At 43.0% G+C, this 23,949-nt stretch overlaps 1 protein-coding gene across 3 annotated transcripts in view; it reads left to right on the top strand.

Moving 5' to 3' along the window:
- SLC12A5 (solute carrier family 12 member 5) overlaps window positions 1-23,949 on the top strand; it is a 1,098,594-nt gene that overhangs the window by 1,051,265 nt on the left and 23,380 nt on the right. For 2 of the 3 annotated variants that reach the window (XM_085619359.1, XM_085619361.1), the window contains exons 21-25: window positions 8,334-8,441; window positions 8,673-8,795; window positions 12,706-12,893; window positions 19,312-19,326; window positions 20,963-21,096. In XM_085619359.1, the coding sequence (XP_085475485.1) occupies window positions 8,334-8,441; window positions 8,673-8,795; window positions 12,706-12,893; window positions 19,312-19,326; window positions 20,963-21,096 (568 nt within the window). The remainder of the gene's footprint in view (window positions 1-8,333; window positions 8,442-8,672; window positions 8,796-12,705; window positions 12,894-19,311; window positions 19,327-20,962; window positions 21,097-23,949) is intronic. The other variant, XM_085619360.1, reaches the window with a different exon arrangement.

The raw sequence follows: 23,949 nt of genomic DNA, 5'->3' as shown, positions 1-23,949 counted from the left end.
CTGGAAGTCGGGAAATGGGGCTGCGCTTTGAACACAAGGCAGCTGGGGATCATTCACGAGTGAGACGCTGGGGATCATTCACGAGTGAGACGCATATTGTGGGTGCAAATTGCTCCACCACATATGTTTCATAGCGCAGTATTTATAAACAGGCAGCTGGGCAATTTGAGCCCACTCTAAGGATGTGGCTTAACGGCTAGAGCAACCGACTTTGAAACTGGGGAACCAGGTTCAGTCTGGTGGGAGGCTGAAACATCCTGGGATTCTGAGCAAATCACCTAACCTCTCCGTGCCTAAAAATGAATGTGTCCGTCTGTAAGGCAATTGGTGTTCATGTAAAGCTCTCTGATACCTTCCGGTCGATTTTGTGCTATATAAAACGGTAAAAAAAAGACACGAGAATAGGAATTAATGAGCATGTTATACTTGTTATACTTTTGCGCATCTGCAGTCTGTGCCAGATTTTTCACTGCTGCGAATCACAAATGCAAAAAGAAAAATTGATGGATAGAATGCAGAACAATGTCATACATTCACCCCAGTACAGAGATCTCGGCCGAAATCCATCGTTTTTTTGCTCACCATGCCATTCCAGTTTGGACCCAGCCATATGCAAATCAGTCTTGACCCTGCGCCCAATGGGAACAGCCCAGCCCGAACTGCCAGGCCAGGACCTTTCTGGACTGGAAACAAGCATCATAGGACCGGTTTCGGGCTTTCAGCCCTCATCAGCCAGGATAGCTTGACTCCAGTGGCATGGAGAGCACTGGACCCATGTCTGGGCATACCCGTCCCTTTCGGGTTGACAAATGCAAAAACAACAGTTGATGGACAGAATGCAGAACAATGTCATACATTCACCCCAGTACAGAGATCTCGGCCGAAATCCATCGTTTTTTTGCTCACAATGCCATTCCAGTTTGAACCCAGCCATATGCAAATCAGTCTTGACCCTGCGCCCAATGGGAACAGTCCAGCCCGAACTGCCAGGCCAGGTCCTTTCTGGACTGGAAACAAGCATCATAGGACCGGTTTCGGGCTTTCAGCCCTCATCAGCCAGGATAGCTTGACTCCAGTGGCATGGAGAGCACTGGACCCATGTCTGGGCATACCCGTCCCTTTCGGGGTGACAAATGCAAAAAGAACAATTGATGGACAGAATGGAGAACAATGTCATACATTCACCCCAGTACAGAGATCTGGGCCTAAATCCATCGAGTAAATCACGGACAGACAGTAATCCTGTTTTCAACGCAAATCGCAGTTCGCACCTAAAATGTAACTAGGGGGCCCGCCACCATGCACACAGCCATAGAGAGAAAAGCTAACATAGTCGATGCTGGGGCCATCGGAAGTCGGATACAGCGTTCTGTAGGTATATCACATATAGATTCCACTGAAGTATAGAGCAGGTATGCCACAAGTATATTCCCTCACAAACTTAGGGTGGGCAATGTGACAATTTGAGTATTATGCCTGTAAAAATCTATTGGCTGATTCCGCCATGACGTACAGGTGGTGAGGTTTTGTGGCAAACTGTTTAACGTGAGTAGCACGCTGTGGTAGAGTATGCGATAAACAGCTGTATATTTAGATTAATTTATAAACTGTGAACTAATCATGTATCTGACATAACACTTACCTTGAACCCACTGCATGTGTTGCCTAAACTCTGTATTGTGATTTCGGTACATCCTATGTCAGGAAAGGTATTTTCAGATATTCACGTGATTTACATTCACAGGCTAATTAATCAAGCATGGAACTGTTTACTTAGTCTTTGATTATAATGAAAGTGTCTTACATGGATCAGATCTCCTGCAACTACACTGGACACCCCTGTTTTAGAATGAGAATAGTTTTGTAACAAAAAGTTGAATTGTGAGAATAGGAAAATCACACCCTCATTGAAAATTGTCCAAGCAAAATCCTCTGGAGTACGCATTTGCGCCCAGGTAGTAATACAGAACTAGGAGGGGTGGGGGGTTCAAGAAGGAGTTCTTTTGATGCCTGACTCAGAATTTGCTCTCCAAACGGCTTGTACTAAAGGGAGGGAAAGAGAATATCTTCTTTAGGACAAGCAGAAGGTGGTTTGAGCATAGCAGCTTATGAAGGGCCGCCGGCTCAAACTGGCCAATAGCTGTGCAGATGGCATCCACAGAATAATGCTTCAAGAATGCAAGCGGACTAACCACGGGGCTGCCCTACAGGTCCCAGAAACAGGAGCTGGCCATTGCTCATCTGAGCTACGGAGGAGCAGCCCCCGGAATCGAAGCACTTTGGATATTGTAATAACCAGAGAAGCAAGATGCAATTGAGTTAGGGATGGAAGCCCTGAGGGACATCCTGCCAGGTGCAATTCCCCCTCAGTAGATGAAGAGCCTAGAAGTGCCGCTGGACTTCTCTTTGGAGTTAACGTAAATCTCAGAGACTGATCCACATTACATAGTGCGTCGTTAGCGGTAGAAGGATGAGTCCTATCAAATAAGACAAGAAGAGAGGTCTCATGGTTGATATGGAAATTTGACATGATATATAGAATGATAGATGGAGAAGCGACAGTTGTGGGTGATGGGTGTATGTTTATGAGGCAGATGGTGAATGATGATTCAAGTTTCATTGGGTTCTGATGCTGGTCACATGGAAGGGTATCTTCTTATAAGTCAAATGTCTAAAATGACAGAAGGCCGAGGTCAGACAGAGTTGCTGCCAACAATATTATGTTTTTATTGTAGACTCCTTTAAGAATATTGGACACATGAAGTGAGTGCACTCCATAAAACTGTCCCTATCAACTGCTCAGTATATTTCTCATATTCTAGCTTCTCCTCTATCTCTGGTCACCCACAGGGTTCAGCACCTTGTAGTTTATTTTGCGGTTTATCTGATACTTCACTTTTGCATCAAGTCCTCAGCTAAAGAGTCCACAGCCTCGAGTCCCGATGGATTGTGGTTATTGTAGTGTTCATGTGGCAATACAATTTGCCACACTTTGTTAACACGATTCATGAAATATACTGTTGTAGTGCCATTGTATATTCCATGCATCATTCCTTATGCATGTATGACACATGTGAAGAAAAAGTAACTAACATCAGTAGTGCAGTTCTGAAGAAGAAAGACTGGAATCAGATAACATATATTTGTTGCTTCAAACTATTGTGACTATATTGAGAATCCTGACAAGCCTGTGTAAAAGAAGCCGGAGTCCCATCTGAAAAGTCAGGGACTCTACCCGTGGCACATGGGCAGGTTTAGTGAAGCCAATGAGAGACTGAGTATGTATGGGAGGGCAGGGCAAGCTGTCTTCTGCCTCACTTCCTGGACATGCTCATGATTAAAGCATTCCCCTGCAGTCCTAACTTTCGCCTCCCTCTGATGTACCCTGCTGCCATGTAGGACTATCCTTGAAAGAAGCACAACTGTTGAAAATCCTCTGGGTGGGCTACACGGTAAGTGGGAAGTATATGCTCACTTTCTATTTATCTGAGGTAGAATGGAGCTTGTCTTTCTGTTTGCCTACTTGTTTGTCACTACGCCTGAATGCAAATTATCCCCAAATGATACCGGGCAATGAAAAATCTAGGAGTGATATTTCAATCCTCTTTGTTGAGGTTGAATAACCTACTGATGGTGTTGGTCAATCAATTCAATCAATTAATTAAGCCATATTCTGCTGCAATAAAAATATAACATCTCAGCAATAAAATAATCCCAAACAATTCATCAGCATAATATTTAAAATACTTCAAATATAAATGAATTAAAAACACACAACATCCATAGTTTTCAGAATAGAAACTGCCTGCCATGCATAAGTTGCTATTTTACAGCAAATCAGTAATGTACAAAGTAGCTGGAGAAAAATAAGAGCTGGCCTACATTGCCGAAAATTAATTCCCTTTAAAATTGGTAATTATATCGCTTCCTCAGTGCAAAAGAACAAAGTGTGTAGGGCTTCGTTTTGAATAATCTTCACACGGACATTTCGTCGGTGCGACAGATCAGTCATTAATCCTAGGAAAGGTAACAATTGATGAACAATTAATCGCCTGAATCTAATTGTGACAAATCTGTACTTTGGGTTGTGAACATGTTCTAAATAGGGTTGGAGGCCCCCACCAGTGAACAGCACTTGGGTGAATATCACACTGGGCTTTCCACATTCCCTATCAAACCATTCTTCCTCTAGCAGATTCCTGAACATCTTTTTTTTAGCTGTGCCTTATTGATGCTAATTAAGGATTCTGGAGTTGTGAAATATTCTGGTTAACTAAGCCTAATAATAAGTTTCTTAATATGCTATACCCACGGCCCACCTTAGCCGCCCGTGTGCTCCTTGTCCGCTCCTTGAGCACACCGATGGCCATAACCAATTTCGCAGAGGGGACCCGAGCCTTGATGAATGTGTGACTATAGGTGGGGTCCTTCTCCCGGTGTTGACTACTAGCTTTGAACCCAACAGTAGTACGGTGAATGACAGTTGGACGGTGAGGTAAAACCTATTCTTACCTGCATGTTTGAAATAGTTACTAAGGACAGAAACAGGGGTAACTTTGACTGCCCTGACAAGGCCCTAGACCCTCTTTCAAGGGATCTTTCCATGAGTAAAATATGTTGGCAAAGGATACATAGAAAGGATGTTCTAGACCTAGATTTTCATTAACATTTTTCAGTCCTGTTTACCCTAAAATAAAGGGATAAGGTGGGGGTTGGACAAAGACTGTTTATAGAATCTGGACCCATTGTATGACCAGAGGAATATTTATTCTGATCTCCCTCGTAATGAGGTCGAGACCACCATGTTAGTATCATCTTAACATGGTGGTACGGACTGGCCGATGATGAAGCTTGCCACAAATATTTGGTGAGACCTTTCCCTTCAAATCTTGTTTTGCGTCTCATTTTCCCTTATATATGATTTTGCTGTTATAAGAAATATAAAGGTATAGGCACTTTGTCATACTTTAATGTTGCCCTTTAGTATGGCTGTGCCAGGAATTGCAATGGATAAGTCAGGATTAGTGGCCCTTACCCCTGACTACCCCAAATGGAAGTCCATTCCAGAGGCATCACTAGGCAGAAAAACAATGTCCTGATCAAAGGGAAATGAAGAATATATTCATGGAATGGGCAGTGTGGGGTCTTTCTGTCTAGTTTGAGGCACAACACTCTTTTCGTCACTAGGGAAATGACAACAGAAACCTGACTACCAAGACACCTCTGTTGGGTTCCTGTCTAGACCTAACATGCTGTCAGAACTAGGGGTTAACCCCCACACTGGGGTGTGGGCATTATGGAAGAGCCCGTTGCCTAGACCTACCCAAAATAGGGGGGAACCCTCTAGTGGTGACCGCTCATCCTCGCACACTTACTGCACCTCTCTGTGTCATAAATGCACTATTGTCCCTAGGGCAGGGCCACTCCATCCTTCCAGTGGTGGAGTACCAGAATTCTCCAGGAGAATACCTACCAGCAACTCTGTAGAGGCCTGCAGCCCACCTGTCCTCCTCGCGGTCCTGCCTGTATTCTGAAGTGCTCTTCACCCCACAAAGCATGACCCTGATGGGTTTACACTCCTCAATGGTCTCCTTGTAGGATCGAATTCTCTCATGCTACCAGAGACCTCTGACCCACGTGGACGCCAGGAGCACTCAGCCATCCACATGGCTAAAAACACACTGGGGCATATGTACAAGCCCCTATCGCCACTACAACGTCACTTTTACGGACGGTGTAGTGGCGATAGGGGATGCGCCTTATGTACAAGGCAGCGTTAAGCCACTTAACTTGGCTTAACGCTGCCTTATACATAAGGCACCCTTTCATGCTATGGTTAGCGTGAAAGGGGCGTGCAGTGGATGTTGTGGTGGGCATTCGACCGCAGCACCCATTGTATTTGATGCTGCCCCTTATGTACAAGGGTGGCGTACATAGGAGGCAGCGCCAAAATTAAGACCAGGAAGTTCCTGGTCTTAAGTTGGCAAAACGAGGAGAAAAACATTATTTCTCCTCGTTTTTGCTTTTTCCATGTGTGTTGCCTTGAGCAGCACACATGGAAAAAGCAAAATGCCATGGTTTGTTTATGTACAGGAAGGTGTCCCTTCCTGTATATAAACAAACCTTTAAAAAAAATGCCATTTTGTAACTTTCATGTGTGCTGCCATTGCAGGGGGAAATGCAAGGCTGCACTACATTCTTGTAAATATGGTGCAGCCTTACGTTTCAGAAGTGGTGGAGCGTGTCGTTAAGCCAACGAGGCTAACAACACGCTCCGCCACTTCCTAGTACATATCCCCCACTGTTTCTTTGCACACAAGCAAACAGCTCTTACCCAGGCTGTCATTTATCCTAACCACTGTCCACCTACGGGTATGTCAACCCTTTCAGGCCATGTACAACACTGGGCCTAACAATGCCAACAGAGGCATCCATTTGAAGCACGTTCACCCTTCAATGAGTAGGGCTGAGTGAAATCTGGGTAATTTCAACTAAGGAAATTACACAAAATGCCCCCCAAAAATATGCAAAGTACGCAGTGTGCTGGTCTAATATCTATTACTGCTCAATGCATCCTCAAATTCATTTTGGACGTGAGAATGTATTTTATGCTAAAAAAAAAATTCTCAGAATGCACAGGGCAAGAACAACAGCCGCTCACATTCTGTTTGGCTCCCATCTTTCCACAAAACGATTTTTACCTGAGCGACATCTCTTATACACCATGTGGTCCAATGGCCAAAACTCGGCCATTTCAAGTTAAAAATGTAACATGAAATGCTAGATATTAGATGAGGTTGCTAAAGGGGTAAACAAAATGTCATTCGGGGCTACTTAGAAGGTCATTCACTACTTTGTCTTATTCACCTGTTCCTTCACCCGTGTAGGTATGAATCGCTCTGTATAAAAATAATACATCTGACTGGACTTTAACCTTTAATGAAGGGGTTGATAAGCATGTTACATTGTGTCTGGTAACGACTTTCATGCCACCTCTCATGGGCTACCACTGGAAAGACAAGGAAACAAAAAAATCTAGACTTAGGGCCAGATGTCCGACTGTTTTTTGCGGTTGCAAACGGGAAATCAACCTTTTTGCGACCGCAAAATAGATCTTCCCCTATGTACAAATCCTATTTTGTGAGTCAATAACCTATTATAGGGTTTGCGACTCGCAATTTGGAAGGGCAAGTTGCATTTCAATGTACGATTGTTTTGCGACCGAAATTGCAGTTGCAAAACACTCGCAGTTTACCACCCATTTAAAAAATGTGGTAAGCCACTCGCAAACAGGAAGGGGTTCCCAGGGGACCCTTTTCCCTTTGCAACAGACAGCAAACATATTTTTTAAGAGCAGGCAGTGGTCCCACAGACCACTGCCTACTCTTAAAAAATGAAACAGAAACGTTTCATTTTTCTGTTTTAAATGTGTCCCGTTTTCCTTTAAGTGAAACGGGCTGCATTTAAAAAAACTGCTTTAAAAAAGCAGTCACAGACATGGTGGTCTGCTGACCCCAGCAGGCCACCATCCCTATGAGTGCTAGCCATTCCCAATGGGGTCGCAAATTGCGACCTACCTCATGAATGTTAATGAGGCAGGGCATTTGCGACCCTATTGGGAATCCGAAAGAAGTGTCTGAGATACTGTTGTAAATGTCATTTTAACGAGTCGCAAATTGCGAATCACAAAATGACGCAATTGGCGACTCGCAAATTTGAAGGGTCGTACATCTGGCCCAAAGTATTCTAGACTAAGTACTGCAGCCTTAGTTTCCAAATCCAGGATCAGTAGGAACAACAGGCAGTGTCACATCAGAAACCACACTGGTACTCCCTGCAAAGAGCAGAATCTGATGGCAAAAATCTGACATCCTGCTACCAGGCAGATAGCAAAGACAACAATCTAGTACTTCCTGATATCTGCCTGTGCTATAGTGACTCAGACCGAATAGGCAGCAGATTTAGGCCTTGTGGTTGCTTGAGGTGGGACCAATGGACCCGCCAACTGCTGGCCAAACAAGAACCTCACTTGCTAATTTATGATCCATTGGTGGTTGACTGTATCATATGCCCCTTTCAGTATTTTGCTACAAGGCACTTTTTATTCATTTTTTTATTGTTCTTTTCAGCCTGTGTTAGAATGTGGACATTATATATGATCATTCATTTTTTCTTGGGTTCTTGCAAATGTGTGTGTGTGGGTGTGTTCTAGCATGTTATTTGTGATTGTTGGATGTTTACTTGGTCAGTTATACTCAAAGTATTTCTAGAGGTCTGCAGTCGGCCTAGATTTATTTGCTGAGTGAGTTAATCTTGCCTTTGTCTGCCCTCAGCATGAGAGTGATATCTCGGCGTACACCTACGAGAAGACACTGGTGATGGAGCAGAGATCTCAGATTCTCAAGCAGATGCACTTGACGAAAAACGAACGAGAGTGTGAGGTAAGGGATTTTTAGTATGCTCCAAAGATAAGGTCCCCAAACAACAATAACCCAGACTTCAGTTCACTGTGAGGTTCTGAAGGAGTTGAAGAATGGCCAGGGTACTTTCCAAGTTGATGGTTGACATGCAGAAGACAGTTCTGAAGCTTCTCAAATCTGTAACTTTTAAACCAAGGCCTGTGCCCTGAGACATCTACACACTTCACACTAAACTTTCATTCTTTCATACAGATTCAGAGCATTACAGATGAGTCACGTGGCTCCATTAGACGTAAGAACCCATCCAATCCCAGGCTGCACTTGAGTGTCCCAGAAGAGCAAGTTGGGGACAGTGAAGAGAAGCCGGAGGAAGAGGTACTACATCTGAACGATGATACCACTGTCCATTGTTTCACGGGGACAGAGCTCCTCACCTTTATACATTACTCGTATTGTACATCACCCTCCTTCTCCTCATGCATTATTACTATTTCCTTCCATCACATATTATGCCTATTATTTCATGAATTAGCTCTAATTCTATTAAACTGCTCCCTTTCTTCGTTGGTTAACCAGTTCCCTGATTGATGCCTCATTCAGCCAATAAAGCATTGCTTCATCTCTTACATAACCTCAACATTTGATGGAGAACAAAACACAAACTCACTTACATTCCTACATCCAGGTGTTGCTGGCATTTTGAAATCCAGAAAAGAGTTTCGTGGAAAACCTGAGATTAGGTTTGAGGGTTTGATAGAGCCAGTGAATAGTAGCATGTAAAACATCACACCTCCATTCATGGAGACTATGCCGTGTTCCTTAATGTCACCTTGAGAAGAGCACCACCATACATTTCCAGCACCCGCATTTACAGATCATCTTCTTTGTCTTTTGCTTTGTTCTCAAATGTATAAAACCAAGGCAGGGTTGGTCCATTTGACATTCATTTTCTTGATAATGGGAGTCATTAAGCCTGTACCTTCTAAGCTTGGAAGCAATTTGGGTATCAAATAAGGATTTGTCAAAGCAGGAGAATCTCTGTAAAATGGCATTGCTCCTGTGTTTCCCCTGCCAAACTATTACATAGAGGTGGGGGAAGCAGCATCTTGTTGGCATCAACAAACCCTCAGCTGGTTTCACGTGCCTTGAGACCCTCATGGGTGAGTAGCCACGCTTAACAAATCCCTGATTGATTTATTGGTTGATTGACTGACGTGTGCAAACCATTGACATTGTGGCCTTTCCACCACTGGACATCAGGCATATTTATAGAAGAACAAGCATCACTACATTGCTACCCCTGTGCATTGGCCCCATTAGTTGTCTTCCTGTAACAAATACCCACTTTCGTATAGGGGGTTTGGTGGAGAACTCTGCTCTGCTGAGCAGAACCAAACCAACATGACATCCACTCGGCAAAGTTCACAGTCATGGCTGCATTCTGCATATCATCAGTTGTAAGGAAGGCTTTTGAGATTTCCACCTGGCACTCAGGCATTCCTACCTATGCAGGCGGTCCTCCGTCCAGGGAGTGGAGGCCATAGCCTTTGCTGGCCTGGCAGGCCAGAGGGCCACCCTCCAGGGTTTAAGTGACCCTCTTAGACTTTCACAAAAATTGAATGACTCCCCCATTCTTCATCTTTGCATGTTATGACATTCCTTCTTAAACATTAGCTGAGGATGTTCACGCATGCTTTTCTGAAATGTTTCAAAGAGGGTCCTTTCACTCAAACATTACTGCTGCACCACACTACTCTACATCTCCGCACTGATTCATAGAGCAGCCCTTCATTCACATGTCACTGTGTTGTTTGTGGAGTGGTCCCTCACTCATATATTGCGGAACTGCTTCGTAAATCAGCCCTTCACTCATACACTGCTTCATAAAGCATCCCATCACTCGTATCTCTCTGTGCCACTTCATAAAATAGCCTTTCACTCATACACAACTGCACCGCTGTACATCTCTGCACTGCTTTTCAGAGAGCCCTTTAGTTGATCCATCATCACTTCATGGACCAGCTCTTAGCTCATACATCGCAGCACTACCTCATACAGTGGCCAATCACTCATACATCACTGCATTGTTTTTTTTTTATAACCACATTCTATTGAGTTTTGAAGACACTGACAACAAAACACAACCAATACCACAGCTCACTAATTCATTGCACAGTACTGTACAAAGCATATTTGAAACTTAGTCTGTCCCTGCATCCAGTCCATAGTAACCCCACCACTTGCCCCATACGTTCTCCTGCTTTTGTTGGCCGCCTGAGCCTTGAATATGGGTTGTTCCTGTTGAGCAGACCAGTCCACCTCTATCTGCCACTCTGCCATGGAGGTGGGGATTTGAGACTTCCATTTGTGGGCTAAACTGCTGCTCTGTTTTACACAGCAACCCTTCCCTCACATATTCCTGAGCTGCTTCATATAGCGGCACTTCTCTTATACATCACCACACTGTGTTACTGTAAATCTGTACACCACTTCATACAGCTAGCCCTTCACTCGTACATCACCATTTCATTGATAAGTTCTTCGCCGATTCATCGCTGCTTCATACACCACTCTTCATTCATACACTGTTGAACTGCTTCATACACAAGCCCTTCTTCCATGCTGTCATAATCTGGGCCTTTCCCGCACCCAGAGCTGCAAGGGTCGGTTCTCTTATCCCCTTGTGCGAGGACTCAGTTTAATGCACCAACACAAGCTAGAAATCCAGTTGCACTGCGACCCATGCTCAGCCCACCACGCAGTACTGTGTTGGTGGTGTGTTCTGGTCCCTCTAGATGAGTTCAGGGACACAGCAGAACTCCAAAACCTCTTTTGTAAATGAATAACGCTCAAAACAGCACTAAGAAAAAAAGGTTGAACTTTAAAATGGTTATTTCTAGACCAAAGTCTAGTGCATAAAATATGAATGTTAACGACACAGAATGAAAACATAAATGTAGTGATGCATGGCATGGCCAGTGAACACAATATAAACATTCCAAGCATGGCTTGCATGTTCTTAGCACCCCAACACCCTATTCCTAATTCAAGCTCCATGCTAAATTGAAGCAGAAGTGGAAAATAGCAAGCATATAAGTCAAATGTCTTAAGATGTACCACACTGCATGCCTTCTTGGTAACAAATAGCTGTTTAGCTACTTTCTCTCACAGCCCTTGCCCAGGAATGATAAGCAGTGCCGGGGTAAAGGTCACTTCTGTGCACCTCACCCAGAGCAGGCTCCAACCCAGGCTGGTTGTTGCTGCAAACCGGTGTGTCCTCTGGCTTGATTGTTCTATTGCAAATCCTCTCCAATTAATGGTTTTTACCTGGGTTTTTATAGCATCTGATCTCCAATTTTACCTTATGCTTATACGTTTGGAGACACTAAACCCACAACAAGACAAAACAAGTCTGTTGATAAATGTGTCAACTCGATTTAAATATAGATATTTTAGCCCTTATAGCTAAAACAATTGAGACAGGGCAGCCTTCACTGTAAGCGTCTTTATTGTTATGGCAACGGCCATAATATAAACAACAAAGATATTTCAGCCTAGATAGGAGGCAGACAAGATGCTAAAACAGTTCGGCGGTGTCTAAAGCATCACACTTTCTAACAGAGACACATAAAATAATATGCAAGCAAGCACATGATGATAAGTTACTACTGTCATACATTACGGTCTATAAATTGATCCTTCTGTTGCATATTTAATTCTTTATATATTCATACTTTGTTTCTCCCTTCCAAATTAATTTTCCCATCTAAGCCTTTACAGTTGTTTTTACTCACCATGTCTTTTTCACTCTTTTCTACTTATATATTCTTCCTTTTCTATCTTACATATAGTTTTCCCTCCATGCCAAAACTCCATTCATGCCTTTTTAGAACCTACACCCATCCTTTTCCCTTCAAAATATTCCATGTCTCTGCTCTTTTTGTTCCACCATTCCTTACTTCTACTATTACTGTATCTTCACCACCTCTTCTAACTTTTTATCCTAGCATTTTTTATTTCTTGTTGTCTCCAGATTCATTGCTCATTGTACCTCCTTCATCCTATGGATCCTCACATCCCTGTTTGCCCTGTTATACCTACTGTGTTTCTCAACCTGGACTCCGCTACTTCTTTTTCTCTTGAGGTTCCTCTCTTCCTCTGGTTTTTTCTCGTTTTTGACGTTTCTGCCTTGCTGCACCTTTCCTTCTTTTCTCTCTGTCCTTGGGTTTTTCTTTGCCTTACGCTCTTTTGCTCTTGTTCTTGCTCTCTCCTCTCCTCCCTTCAGGTCCAGTTAATACACAATAAAAATGCAACTACTTTCTCAGGTAGCTTACTGTCTCCCACCGACGACGTGGACTCAGCACCAGAAAAAGTCCACCTCACATGGACAAGGGAGAAGTTCCTGGCTGACAAAAACAAGGGCAAAGGTCCAGTGACGCCTGAGGGGATCAAAGACTTCTTCAACATGAAACCGTAAGTAAAGTACAGGGAGGGCAGCTTCGCATGACGCCCCACCTTCACTCTGTACCAGTCTCCACACTGGCAGTGGGGTGAAGAAGCTGGCATTTGTTACTCCAGAAGTAAGGGGTCTGCCTCTTCCTAGCTTACCACAGAGCTCATTGATTTAGTAAAAAGAGAGGTAGGACTCAGGACTGGCTTTAGCACTGGTGGCGCCTGGTGCGACAATCATTTTTGGTGCCCCCACAACCCATGACCGCCTCCTCGGATTCTCTCCCTACCACCGGACAAAATGCCCCTCATCTCTCCAATCCTAACTTATTGCTAACCACGCGCCACCCCTCTGAGGTCAGCGCCCCATCCACAGGTCAGCACCCAATGTGGCTGCACAAATTGCACTACCTTAAAGCTGGCCCTGGTTAAAACATGCCTGGCCGAGAAGTTTGGGAAGCTCACACTCTTGCTGCTGTCTTACTGTACCTACTCTCCAAAGGAGGGAAGCATGCACCAAGGAAGCCCTTTGTGGTCTTACTGTGTATACGAAGGAGGTCTGCACTGCTGCGTCTTAACTCAGAAAAACCTATGGGGAAGGACCACTTTCAACTTAGTGGCAAAGCTGTGACAGAAATATTATACTGGAGGATTGTTAGAGTGGGCTGGGTGTAGACTTTTTTTTATATAGTTTAAAAAGTAAGAAGAACATTGCAAATCATGTTAGTGGGGATTATCTTCATTTGCAAGTTCTGTGTGTGGGAAACACTTGTGCTGTTGCTGACAGTGTTGAACCTATTCTATGTGCAAAGGAAGATTATCCTCATGACCTCTGTGCTGCACTTGTTCTGGATCTCAGACAAGCTTGATCTGCTGCTACCTGGTTTGTCCTTTTTCAGTGTGCAAGAAAAGCTAGCAAAGCTATTGCCAATGATGCACATTTTCTGTGCGTGAGAGACACATAGCCTGTCCATAAGCGTGATATTTCTATATGTGACGGAAACCTGCGCTACTCAAGCCTTCACTGTGTTTAAGCAAGGGAATCTTGCCTTCCTAATCTCTGTGCTGTACTTTTTATGGGTCAGAGCAGTAGCGGCCAGTATCTGGGCAAAGTTGCGGTGCGGGTTAGGGGTGAACTGGGGACAGACAACAAAGTAAAAATTTAAAAAACGTACCTACATCCAAGCTCCGATCTGGCTCTGTGCACTGCAGGCACAGGCTCCCAGAATCCCCTGCAGCCAATCCTGACGCTCATGAAAGCAGCGTCAGGATTGTCTTGAGCACCATGGATTTGCGCTCCCAGGTAGACTGGGAGCCTGTGTCTGCTCTTGCCAACCCAGCAACACAGCTGGCGTTGGAGAGAGCTTCAGTGCGCATGATGGTTTGGCCGTCCTGAGACAGCTGGCCAAACCGTCATGCGCACGGATTACTGTGCAAAACACTCCTCCACCAGCCTGTCATCTCTGGCCCCACCCCCAAGCCTCGGCTCCGGGAGCCAAAATAAAACAATGATTAACGAGTGTTTATTATCGTTTTATTTATTTATTATTGTTTTGGCTGCTGGCGGGGGGAGGGGTTCGCCACCGCTGAGTCTGAGGCATGCTAGGAGTCCTGCTATCAATACTGTGTTACCTCTGTGGCTGGAGGTTCAAACTACATTAATTTATATGCTGTTTCTTTTGTGTGTGTGTGTGAGGGACGGGAAGGTTTGTGATACTGTTGTCACATGTTCCATTTTAGTGAGGGACACAAGCCCAAGTCATATCCTTGTACTTTTGAGAAGTGTGAGGAAAGCATGCGTTGCTCCTGCCAGTGCTCTATTAGTTATGTGTTTGAAACCTTGTACTGCTGCTGCCAGCCATGTACTAGTTCTGTGCCAGGTACATTGGCATGGAGACTACTTGTCCAGATCAGCGTGTGAATGAAGCTTGCCCTGTTGCTGACCACACAGTCTCAGTGCTGTCTTCCTGTATGTGAAGGAAGCTGCATTGCAGTTGCATGTGAAACTCACAGTCATAGTATGACTGTTAGTTTCAGTCATATACTATGACCTGGTATGTGTGAGAGAGAGTGTGTGTGCGCACATGTGTGTGTGTACGTGTGCGTGTGTGTCTCTCTGAGGGGTACTTCAAATTCTATCATCCTCTCCGAAGGGCTACTGCTCTCCTCGTTAAACCACTTTCAGATATAGAAAATGTATGCATTTAGTGCATGAGTTTGAAAATCTAGTGAGAGAAGATGAGATCTTAGCAAGAGGTGGATAACAGACAGTAGAATGATGAATATCAGAAGTAAGAGGGTTCTAAGCATATTGAAAACAACACAAAATGAATAAAGGAGGACCAGGAGAGAACGGATTGCATGGAATTCACTGTAGACAAGTTGATCTGTGAATAGGGTAAGCGGGTTGAGGGCAGCTTAAGATGAACACAAAAAGCCATTTAAGAAAAATTAAAGAAAATGACAACAACTAAAGGGGGAGTCAAGGTTAGGAAAAGGTGGGAGTGGAGCATTAAGACTGGTGGCCAATCAGACAGACATCTAAGTACAGAATGATATATGTGAGTTCAAGAGAAAACATAAATCAACTACATAGATGGCTATAAGCTGAAAATGTTTAGTTGAAGGAATAGAAGGAAAGAGATCAATTTTACAAAAGTAAATGATTCAGAAACAACAGTTGTTTCTAAGGATTCATTCTTATGATCTGAAAACTCAAACAGTCCTAGAAGAGAACAAGGGCATCCACTGTGTCAGAAAGTGAGAAACAGGATGAATGGGAGAAGAGAAAGTCAGATGGTCAGACATCAAATAAATCAGGGGAAGATTTAAGTTTCCTGGCGCATCCCTGCAAATCAGCAGGGATGCGCCAGGAAAGATGCGTCACGCAAGTTTACCCTTGCGCCACCACAGATGCGCCGCATTTACAATGCAGCGCATCGTGGCGCAAGGATAAACAGATGCGTGACGCATCTGATGGCGTAAGGGCGAGGCATTGCTGGAGTCGCGTCACAAGCACAACGCAACTCCAGCAATGTTTAGGGGCTGCCCATACCTAACATGCTGCGTCATGCCTTACGCCTGCTTCAAGCAGGCGCAAGGTTTTGACGCAGCAGCGCCGGAAAAGTGACTGAGTGAAATCTTGTAGATTTCACTGCGTCACTTTTCCGAGGCTTTTTCCGATGGAACGCCCACCCTGAATACATTAAACCTGACGCAGGTTTAATTTAGCGTAGGGCTTTACAACGTGACGCATCTCCCTAGATGCGTCACGTTGTAAATAAGGCGCAACATGGCGCATGGTTTACGCCGCCGCTGCGCAACGGCAGCGTAAAAGTGGCGCAAGTCTAACATAAATCTGCCCCTCAGTTTTTAAGAGTCTTGTGTCACATAGTTACATTTCATGCATACAGTAAAGGCAATGAAAATAAAAGAACCGATACCAAGAGAAGAAGTAACTGAAGGAAATGAAGAAATGGAAGGAGGAATCCTTGAGCCTACAGATGGGATTGCGGGCTAAGAGAGATGATAGAGGCAGGGGGGGAAATATTTTCAGTAAAAGGAACCCGCCAATGAAAACACCCTAAGGATTCCTGTAGTATAGACGAAGGATACTGAGGAGGAGGTGGAATGATTATTAGCGATTTTTTAGGTTATGACGTTAAGTGTGATCAGAAATCCCTCCAGGAAGTGGCTGAGATCCCAGGAAAGAAGCGAGAGACAGAACGGTGTGTGGTCAACAGTAAGGAAAGCCACCGCTTGATCTAGCGGAATAAGGACTGTTTTGACAGAAGCTCAGATTGACAAGTAGGACGAAGAGGATTGACATCCATGACAGACTTTCACTTTAATAAGCAGAACAAAAAAAACAGATTGTTTTGAGAGCAGGGAACCATGAGTGCCAAGAGTTGATGACATCAGGGAGTGCACCATTCATTACAAGTGCTCAAGAGGAAAGGAAGGAAGTAGAGAATCGGTCGCTGTTTTGAGGTGAAAATTGCATCAAAGTCATTAGGGAATACACAGGAAGATTAAATAGGAACAGAAAAAGTGCCTAATGTTAGAGAATTAAACAACTGGCCAAGGTGATAGGGCTGAATGGTCAAAAAGGGTGGGAAAGTGCAGCAGTAGGAGAGAAAGAGTTAATAAACATTAGGATTAAAGTCACTCAGAAAAAGATATGGGAAAGGAACACTTTCAATCTATCTAGTAGCAAAACTATAGTTTAAAAAGTAAGAACAATGTAATTCATGTCTATGGGAATTACCTTCATTTTCAAGTTTGAACATCTGTGAAAGATCTCTGCATTGCACCTTCTGAAAGTGATTACTAGTCCATTGTTTGGAAATATTAACACATGTTATTAAATAGCATTCAGAAAGAAGTGAGATTAATAAGTGTTATATCACCATAAACTAAAATCAATCCCTAAAGCCACAGTTGATTCATTCTCAAATGCACCTTTACTTTGTATGTCAGAATTTATAGTTCAACTTACTATTTGTTTTCCCCCAAATCATTTGTTAGTAAGAATTCATTAATGGGGAATTTAGGGGTACCAATGAGGCATGGCTGGTGAGAACTGAGTAGCTTTGTTGGTATGCTTTGCAGGACCTTGCCATAGTATTGAAGAGTCTGTCATCGTGGTGGTGAGTGGTGGGTGGTGAGTGGTATTCTACATGCATTGCACTATGTGGTTGCATGTCACAATGTCCATTAGAAGCATATCATCCTACAGATATATCATAGCCAGAATATCAACTACCATAATATCAAGAGGTTAAGTATCTGTAGGTAAGTGCAGGTTTGCCAATCTTATCTCTACTTATCTGTGTGTTGAAGTAATAGATAGCATCAAGGTACATATATAAGAAGTTAAGTAGAGTAAATTTACTCCTACTTATATATTTGTACCATCACAAAATTGATGTCTATTGATATTCTGTTAACAATAATTTGCAAACCCATAATTACAAACTCGATATTCCAGCAGAAAACCCTCTCTGCCTAACACAGCTTCTTACTCTTAACTCACAACCATCAATTTATCTAAAGTTCCTGTTCAGGTCCATCTCGGCTCAGTCTGAAGGTTTAGTAAATTACCTTATCATATGTTTTTAATTGTGAGACAGGACAGATCATCAGTGAGGTTGTAGCTATGGACACTTGAGCATCAGCCTGCAGACCAATGAAGCCTCCTGGCACCCTCGTTCTTGAGGGATTTACTCAGTAGGGCAGATTAAAATGGAGGCATACACTTTGAGGAGGAATGGTTTCTCCAAGGACCATGGAGATAAAAATGGATTACCTGAGGTGATTTGTCACTCGAACGAATATTGATTTAATGAATATTCTGAGGTGAATCAATGTGTGATAGGCCAATGATTGATACCTGTCTACTTGAGAGATGATTGCTTATACTGCATGAGGCAACATGCCTATTAATTGGGCTATAGATGAGGATGTCAGCAGAATGAGTGACTAATGCAAGGAAAATTCTGTCAGGTAGAGGCAGAATTCAACGAAAGCTTATTCAGAGTGGGGGTTGTCTTCTGTGTGTTGGACAGAGAAAAAGAGAGAGCGAGAGAGAGAGAAAGCGAGAGCGAGAGAGAGAGATCACCTTATTAGGAGACTAACAAATATCCGAGAAAGATTTTAACCATGAAGAGGGTCAGAGAGGAGTGGTGTGGCAGACGTCACCACAGCCCATTGGGAGTACCACTCCAGAGCGCAGCAGAGGGATTTTGTTTCCCTCTATTGAGCCGGGGTTAAGCTGGTGCAACCTTGCCTCAGCAGAAAGGGTTTGGTTGTTGCTGGAAATCTGATGTTGCATGGGAGAATTATAAAACCTTTGGACAAGAACAGGTGATGCAAGGAATCCAGAAAAATCCAGTACTTGATTTTCTTCTCCTGCACCAAGTGTATATTCAAGGTTACCTTATGTATCCTTCTATTGACTATATAACAGTTTCTGAAATACTTATGTCGCCTCAGTGGTTATGGTACTAACAAGAGATAAAGGCAATTACACTATTGGAACGTTGAGAGCTCCACTAAAGACAATGAAGTGTGTTAGGGCCAATAAGGGCTTGTATAGATCTTCTCCAAATTTGTAATGTTTGTCTTTCTTTGTTTTTCTAACTTTTTCATTTTAACATAATTTAACATCTTTATCGACAACCCACTATCCCGCGAACTTGTGCAGAAAGTATAAGCACTGCATTTTCTCTGAAATAGCATTTTTTACATTGTTCATAGCCTGAGCGAAGTGATGCCGTTCTAGACAACACAGGTCCTTGTCATCTTTTCACCTCTTTTTCCTTCCACTATAAAAGGCGTGATGGCAATGTCAAAAAGTTGTCTTGCGGCCATCGCGGATGGCTCTGTTTAGTATGACTATTGAAACCTGTCTTCTGTTTTTCCTCTCTTACGCCGCGTGAAGGGAGTGGGAGAACTTGTAAGTGTTTATGGTTCTTCAATCCTGGTTGCACGTGTTGGGGATGCATGTGTGTGGGGATCGAATCCTACTGGTTGAGTGTAGGTTTGGGAATGGTTCTCAAGGTACACATTCTGTCAAGAGCTAAGGAGAGGGCAATGTACATGATGTATTGGAGAAGAAAGTGTAAGTAGAAACATAAAAGGCAAGTCGCAGGGAATTACATTTTTTTCTTTCTCTGACATTTACTACAACTTGGCTTGTCTAAAATCACTACTCCAGCTCTAGCTAACTTGGGGACACTTGTGAAATTAAGGGGAAGGTGACGTAAAGGTCTTCTGAGCATGCGGGTAACATAGGCCCCTGCTGCACACGGCGCCCTCATTTAATCTAAATCCAATGGATAGTTGCGAGTATGTGGGAGTATCGAAGACTCCACACCACCTTCTGCGGGAATCCCCACCATTTTATGTTATGCCAATGTTCCTAATGTTAAGGTGTGGGAAAGTTAGATTGCCAATGTAGGGATGAAGGTGAGTAAATGTGTTGAAGTAATAGTTTGAAAGTAAAAGAGGCAAGGCTATAAGGGGATATGTCCATTATGTTTCACAATGCAACACAGCGCACAACAAATTACCCCCTCTTGCATGGCATGTTTTGCTTGAACCCAAATCTAACCCAGACAAAGGTAAAGGCATTAATTATTGGCAATCCTTAACAATGGCAATGTTGTTCAATTTTCTGAATCAGAGCAGATCCTCTTAGTCAGTATCAATGCTTAACAATGACCCCGACATAAAGTACAATTCAAAATCAGACCAGATCTTCGTCGTCAGTGTCAATGCTTAACAATGACGCCGACATAAAGTACAATTCAAAATCAGAGCAGCTGTTCTTAGTGTCAATGCTTAACAATGACCCCGACATAAAGTACACTTCAAAATCAGAACAGATCTTCTTAGTCTGACCCCGACATAAAGTACAATTCAAAATCAGAACAGATGTTCTTAGTCAGTTTCAATGCTTAACAATGACCCTGACATAAAGTACAATTCAAAATCAGAGCAGGTGTTCTTAGTCAGTGTCAATACTTAACAATGACTCCAACATAAAGTACAATTCAAAATCAGAACAGATCTTCTTAATCAGTGTCAATGCTTAACAATGACCCAGACATAAAGTACAATTCAAAATCAGAGCAGATGTTCCTAGTGTCAATGCTTAACAATGACCCCGACATAAAGTACACTTCAAAATCAAAACAGATCTTCTTAGTCTGACTCCAACATAAAGTACAATTCAAAATCAGAACAGATCTTCTCAATCAGTGTCAATGCTTAACAATGACTCCGACATACAGTGCAATTCAAAATCAGAGCAGATGTTCTTGGTAAGTGCCAATGCTTAACAATCACTCCGACATAAAGTACAATTCAAAATCAGAGCAGATGTTCTTTGTAAGTGCGAATGCTTAACAATGACTCCGACATAAAGTACAATTCAAAATCAGAACAGATGTTCTTGGTAAGTGCCAATGCTTAACAATGATCCCTGACATAACGTACAATTCAGCATCATGGCAGATCTTACACACGGTGAGTTAGCTCTCCCTCTTACCAATGGTTACCTGACAATATTGTATTCTCTTGATCCCTAGGAACCAGACAAACGTGCGGCGGATGCACACAGCAGTGAAGCTCAACGAAGCGATTGTGAAGAAGTCGCAAGAAGCTAAACTGGTTCTGTTAAATATGCCTGGGCCGCCAAGGAACAGGAAAGGAGATGAGAACTGTATCCTTTCAGAAATCAATACCTGTGCTAGTAATCGAGGCAGTGAGATGAGTTTACACAAAATTTACAGCAGCATGTAATGGGCCGGTGCATCAGAAGGAATGCAAGCACTTGAACAAACATTACTCACCAATTTACTAGCATTACACCACTTTGATACTCAGGCTGCCTATGTATTACACCTCTGTGATGAAGAAGAGGTAAGGTGTGCACCAACAATTAAGAGAAAGCAAATGTTCTCACCAGTGGTACTCTGTATTGGCAAAGCAAACAGTGTACACCAGCTGAGAACAAGCATTACACAGCATAGATGCTAACTCCACTCGAAGATCACACAACAACGCTACACCAATGGTAAATGGAGAGTCAATGTTCTAAAGAGGCTTAACAGGGCTTAGTAAAAGACACTGCAATACATCGCAGTGAATCAGCAAAGCCACATCCACACCCAAAACAAGCATATGTAGCTGAGACCTGGGAATATGCCAAAAGCTATAGAAACGAATTGACACATTTGGACCAACTTAGTCCAAGAGAATGCATGACCAGACCTACATCATTGGACACAAGATTATTTGAAAGCTGGAATAAGGTGTACGCAGTAAAAAAACATAACAATGACCTTTTCTCTCCTTCGGTCGTTCCTCTCTTGCCCTCTTAATTCTTTTTACATTCTATCATGCCTTAGGAATTGAGGCCTTTGGTATAGTGGCTTGCCTTTGAAAGGCAAGGCCATTGTACAAATAATGTTCAACTTGACTGTACAGGCTAAATACTAGAGAGCATAGAAGAATATAGCAATTGTCACCCATTTTTTCCGAAGGTCCTGGAACCCTCACCACCCTAATGGTGGCATGCTTTATCATTGGGTTCCCCTCCTTGTTCGGAGCAGACATCTCACTTACATGGCTTTATATATTTATGAGTCCATAGAAGAGGGAAAAAGATTAGGTGGGATCCGTTCTGTGATTAAAAAAACTTGAGGTTAACCTAATGCATCATTATTTCAGTTGCCCAGGCAAGATTAAAAGCACAAAAGTGACGATTGTAGAAAATTTGTGGATCCTTACGTTTGTTTGGTCAACATGTTTCAGCCACTACTAGGTGCCAAAAATAAGTCTGTGGCCTTTCTCAGGACCCTGGGATCCCTAAACGCTGACCCAACTTTCTCCAGTATGAGAAATATATGTATATCATCCTAGGGTGGTAACAAAAAAGAAATTCAATGGTTTTTTAAAACAGTGCATCATAAGGTATATGGTAAATATAGCCCCCTATTATCAAACTAACGTCAAGGAATGGTATAGATTTGGTCTCTTAGGTCTGGATATTTGCCTTGAAAGCCTAAATACCAGCATTGGACAATAGACTGAACGTGCTGTACAACATGCATTGCAGTAAGAACATACCTAATTCAACCACCGGCTATTATACAGCAGTGGATTTTGGTGGAATTAATTGAAGTAAGATCAGCCTGCCTCTTTCCCTTCAGGAGACAATAATTTGAGTCTCCCTTTGCTGTTACATTATAGACATGTGATTGATGTATGGATGGGTAGATGGAGAGATACAGATGTCAGCTTATTTTATGGCATCTAGTGCTGGAATAGCATGATGTTTATTTTTATTTTTATTTTGCATAGCAAAGCTGCATCTCTGGACACAAAAGTGTGTTTTACAAATAGCTAGTTAAAATACATTAAAAAGTATTGGAGACAGTCCATGTAAAGAAGAGAGCAAATATAGGGAGAGTGAGCGGAGCGGTATAAGGAAAGCCATCATCCACAGTTAATTAAGATAGAAATTGGACATGTATGTTTTGTTAGCCAGTTTGCAAAGCTAAAAGATTTGGTAGTGGCCTGAAGGAAGGTGTTAGGGTATTCCAATATTTGGGAGTGGCCCCAGGAGGTCATCTTTGAGGCCCGTGATGCAGATTGGGGGTTTGTATCCCTGATTGAGGTTGCCATGAATGACCTGGGGAGGGTACTATTAAACAGGCCGATGTTGAGGGCAGGTGAAAACATCATAATCTCCGACATATAATATGGCTTTAAGCCAGGTAGATAATCCACTGACCAATGTTTGAATTTATATTTAATCATAAGTAGGTATACCATTGCTTTGTCAGACTCAATTCACCTGTTGTTCATGGACCTAACGTCCATCTTTGAAAGGGGCAATCGCGAGAAGTTTTGGTGCCTGCTTCTGGTGATGTGGTGGACCTGGATAATGTGCTTTATTAGCAACCTACATGCCCACACCTCAGCCTCTGTGTGGTTCCCCCAAGGCTTGGCTTGTTCACAACCTTTTAGAACCAGAAGGGGGGGTTGTTAGCAGTACATGCTTGCCCCCTTCTTGTTTACTCTTTACATTAATGGATTGGAGCAAGCCATTGTCTCGGTTAAGGCCAACTGTCCAAAGGTAGGGACGAGACCGCTTCCTGTGCTAGTGTACGCTGACGATGTGGTCTTCATGGCGATGACTGATGTTGGTTTACAGTTGTTACCGGATATTTTTGTAGCCTTCATGGTCAGTCTGGACCTCGTGGTTAACTTTACTAAGTCATATGTGATGGTAGTGGGTCTCTAATCCACCAGAACAAAAACATTTAAGGTGGGTAACCATATCTTGGCCAAAATTCAGTTTTTCTAATTTCTCTGGGTCTTGTTTGAGTGGAATAAAAATTGGAAGCCCCTGATTGATATTAAAAAAGTGGACCTTATCAAGGGTAATGCTGCTGTGGCTAGTTTTGCAATGGTTCTGTCGGGTATGAACAAAACAATTACTTTGTTCTACGAACGGATCGAGGACAATTGAAGAATTAATCCAGAAATGACCACATAAATTATGAAG

Source organism: Triturus cristatus, chromosome 7 (assembly GCF_964204655.1).
Source record: "Triturus cristatus chromosome 7, aTriCri1.1, whole genome shotgun sequence".
In the NCBI taxonomy this organism is placed as follows: Eukaryota; Metazoa; Chordata; class Amphibia; order Caudata; family Salamandridae; genus Triturus; species Triturus cristatus.
This window is presented reverse-complemented; position numbering and strand designations above follow the sequence as displayed.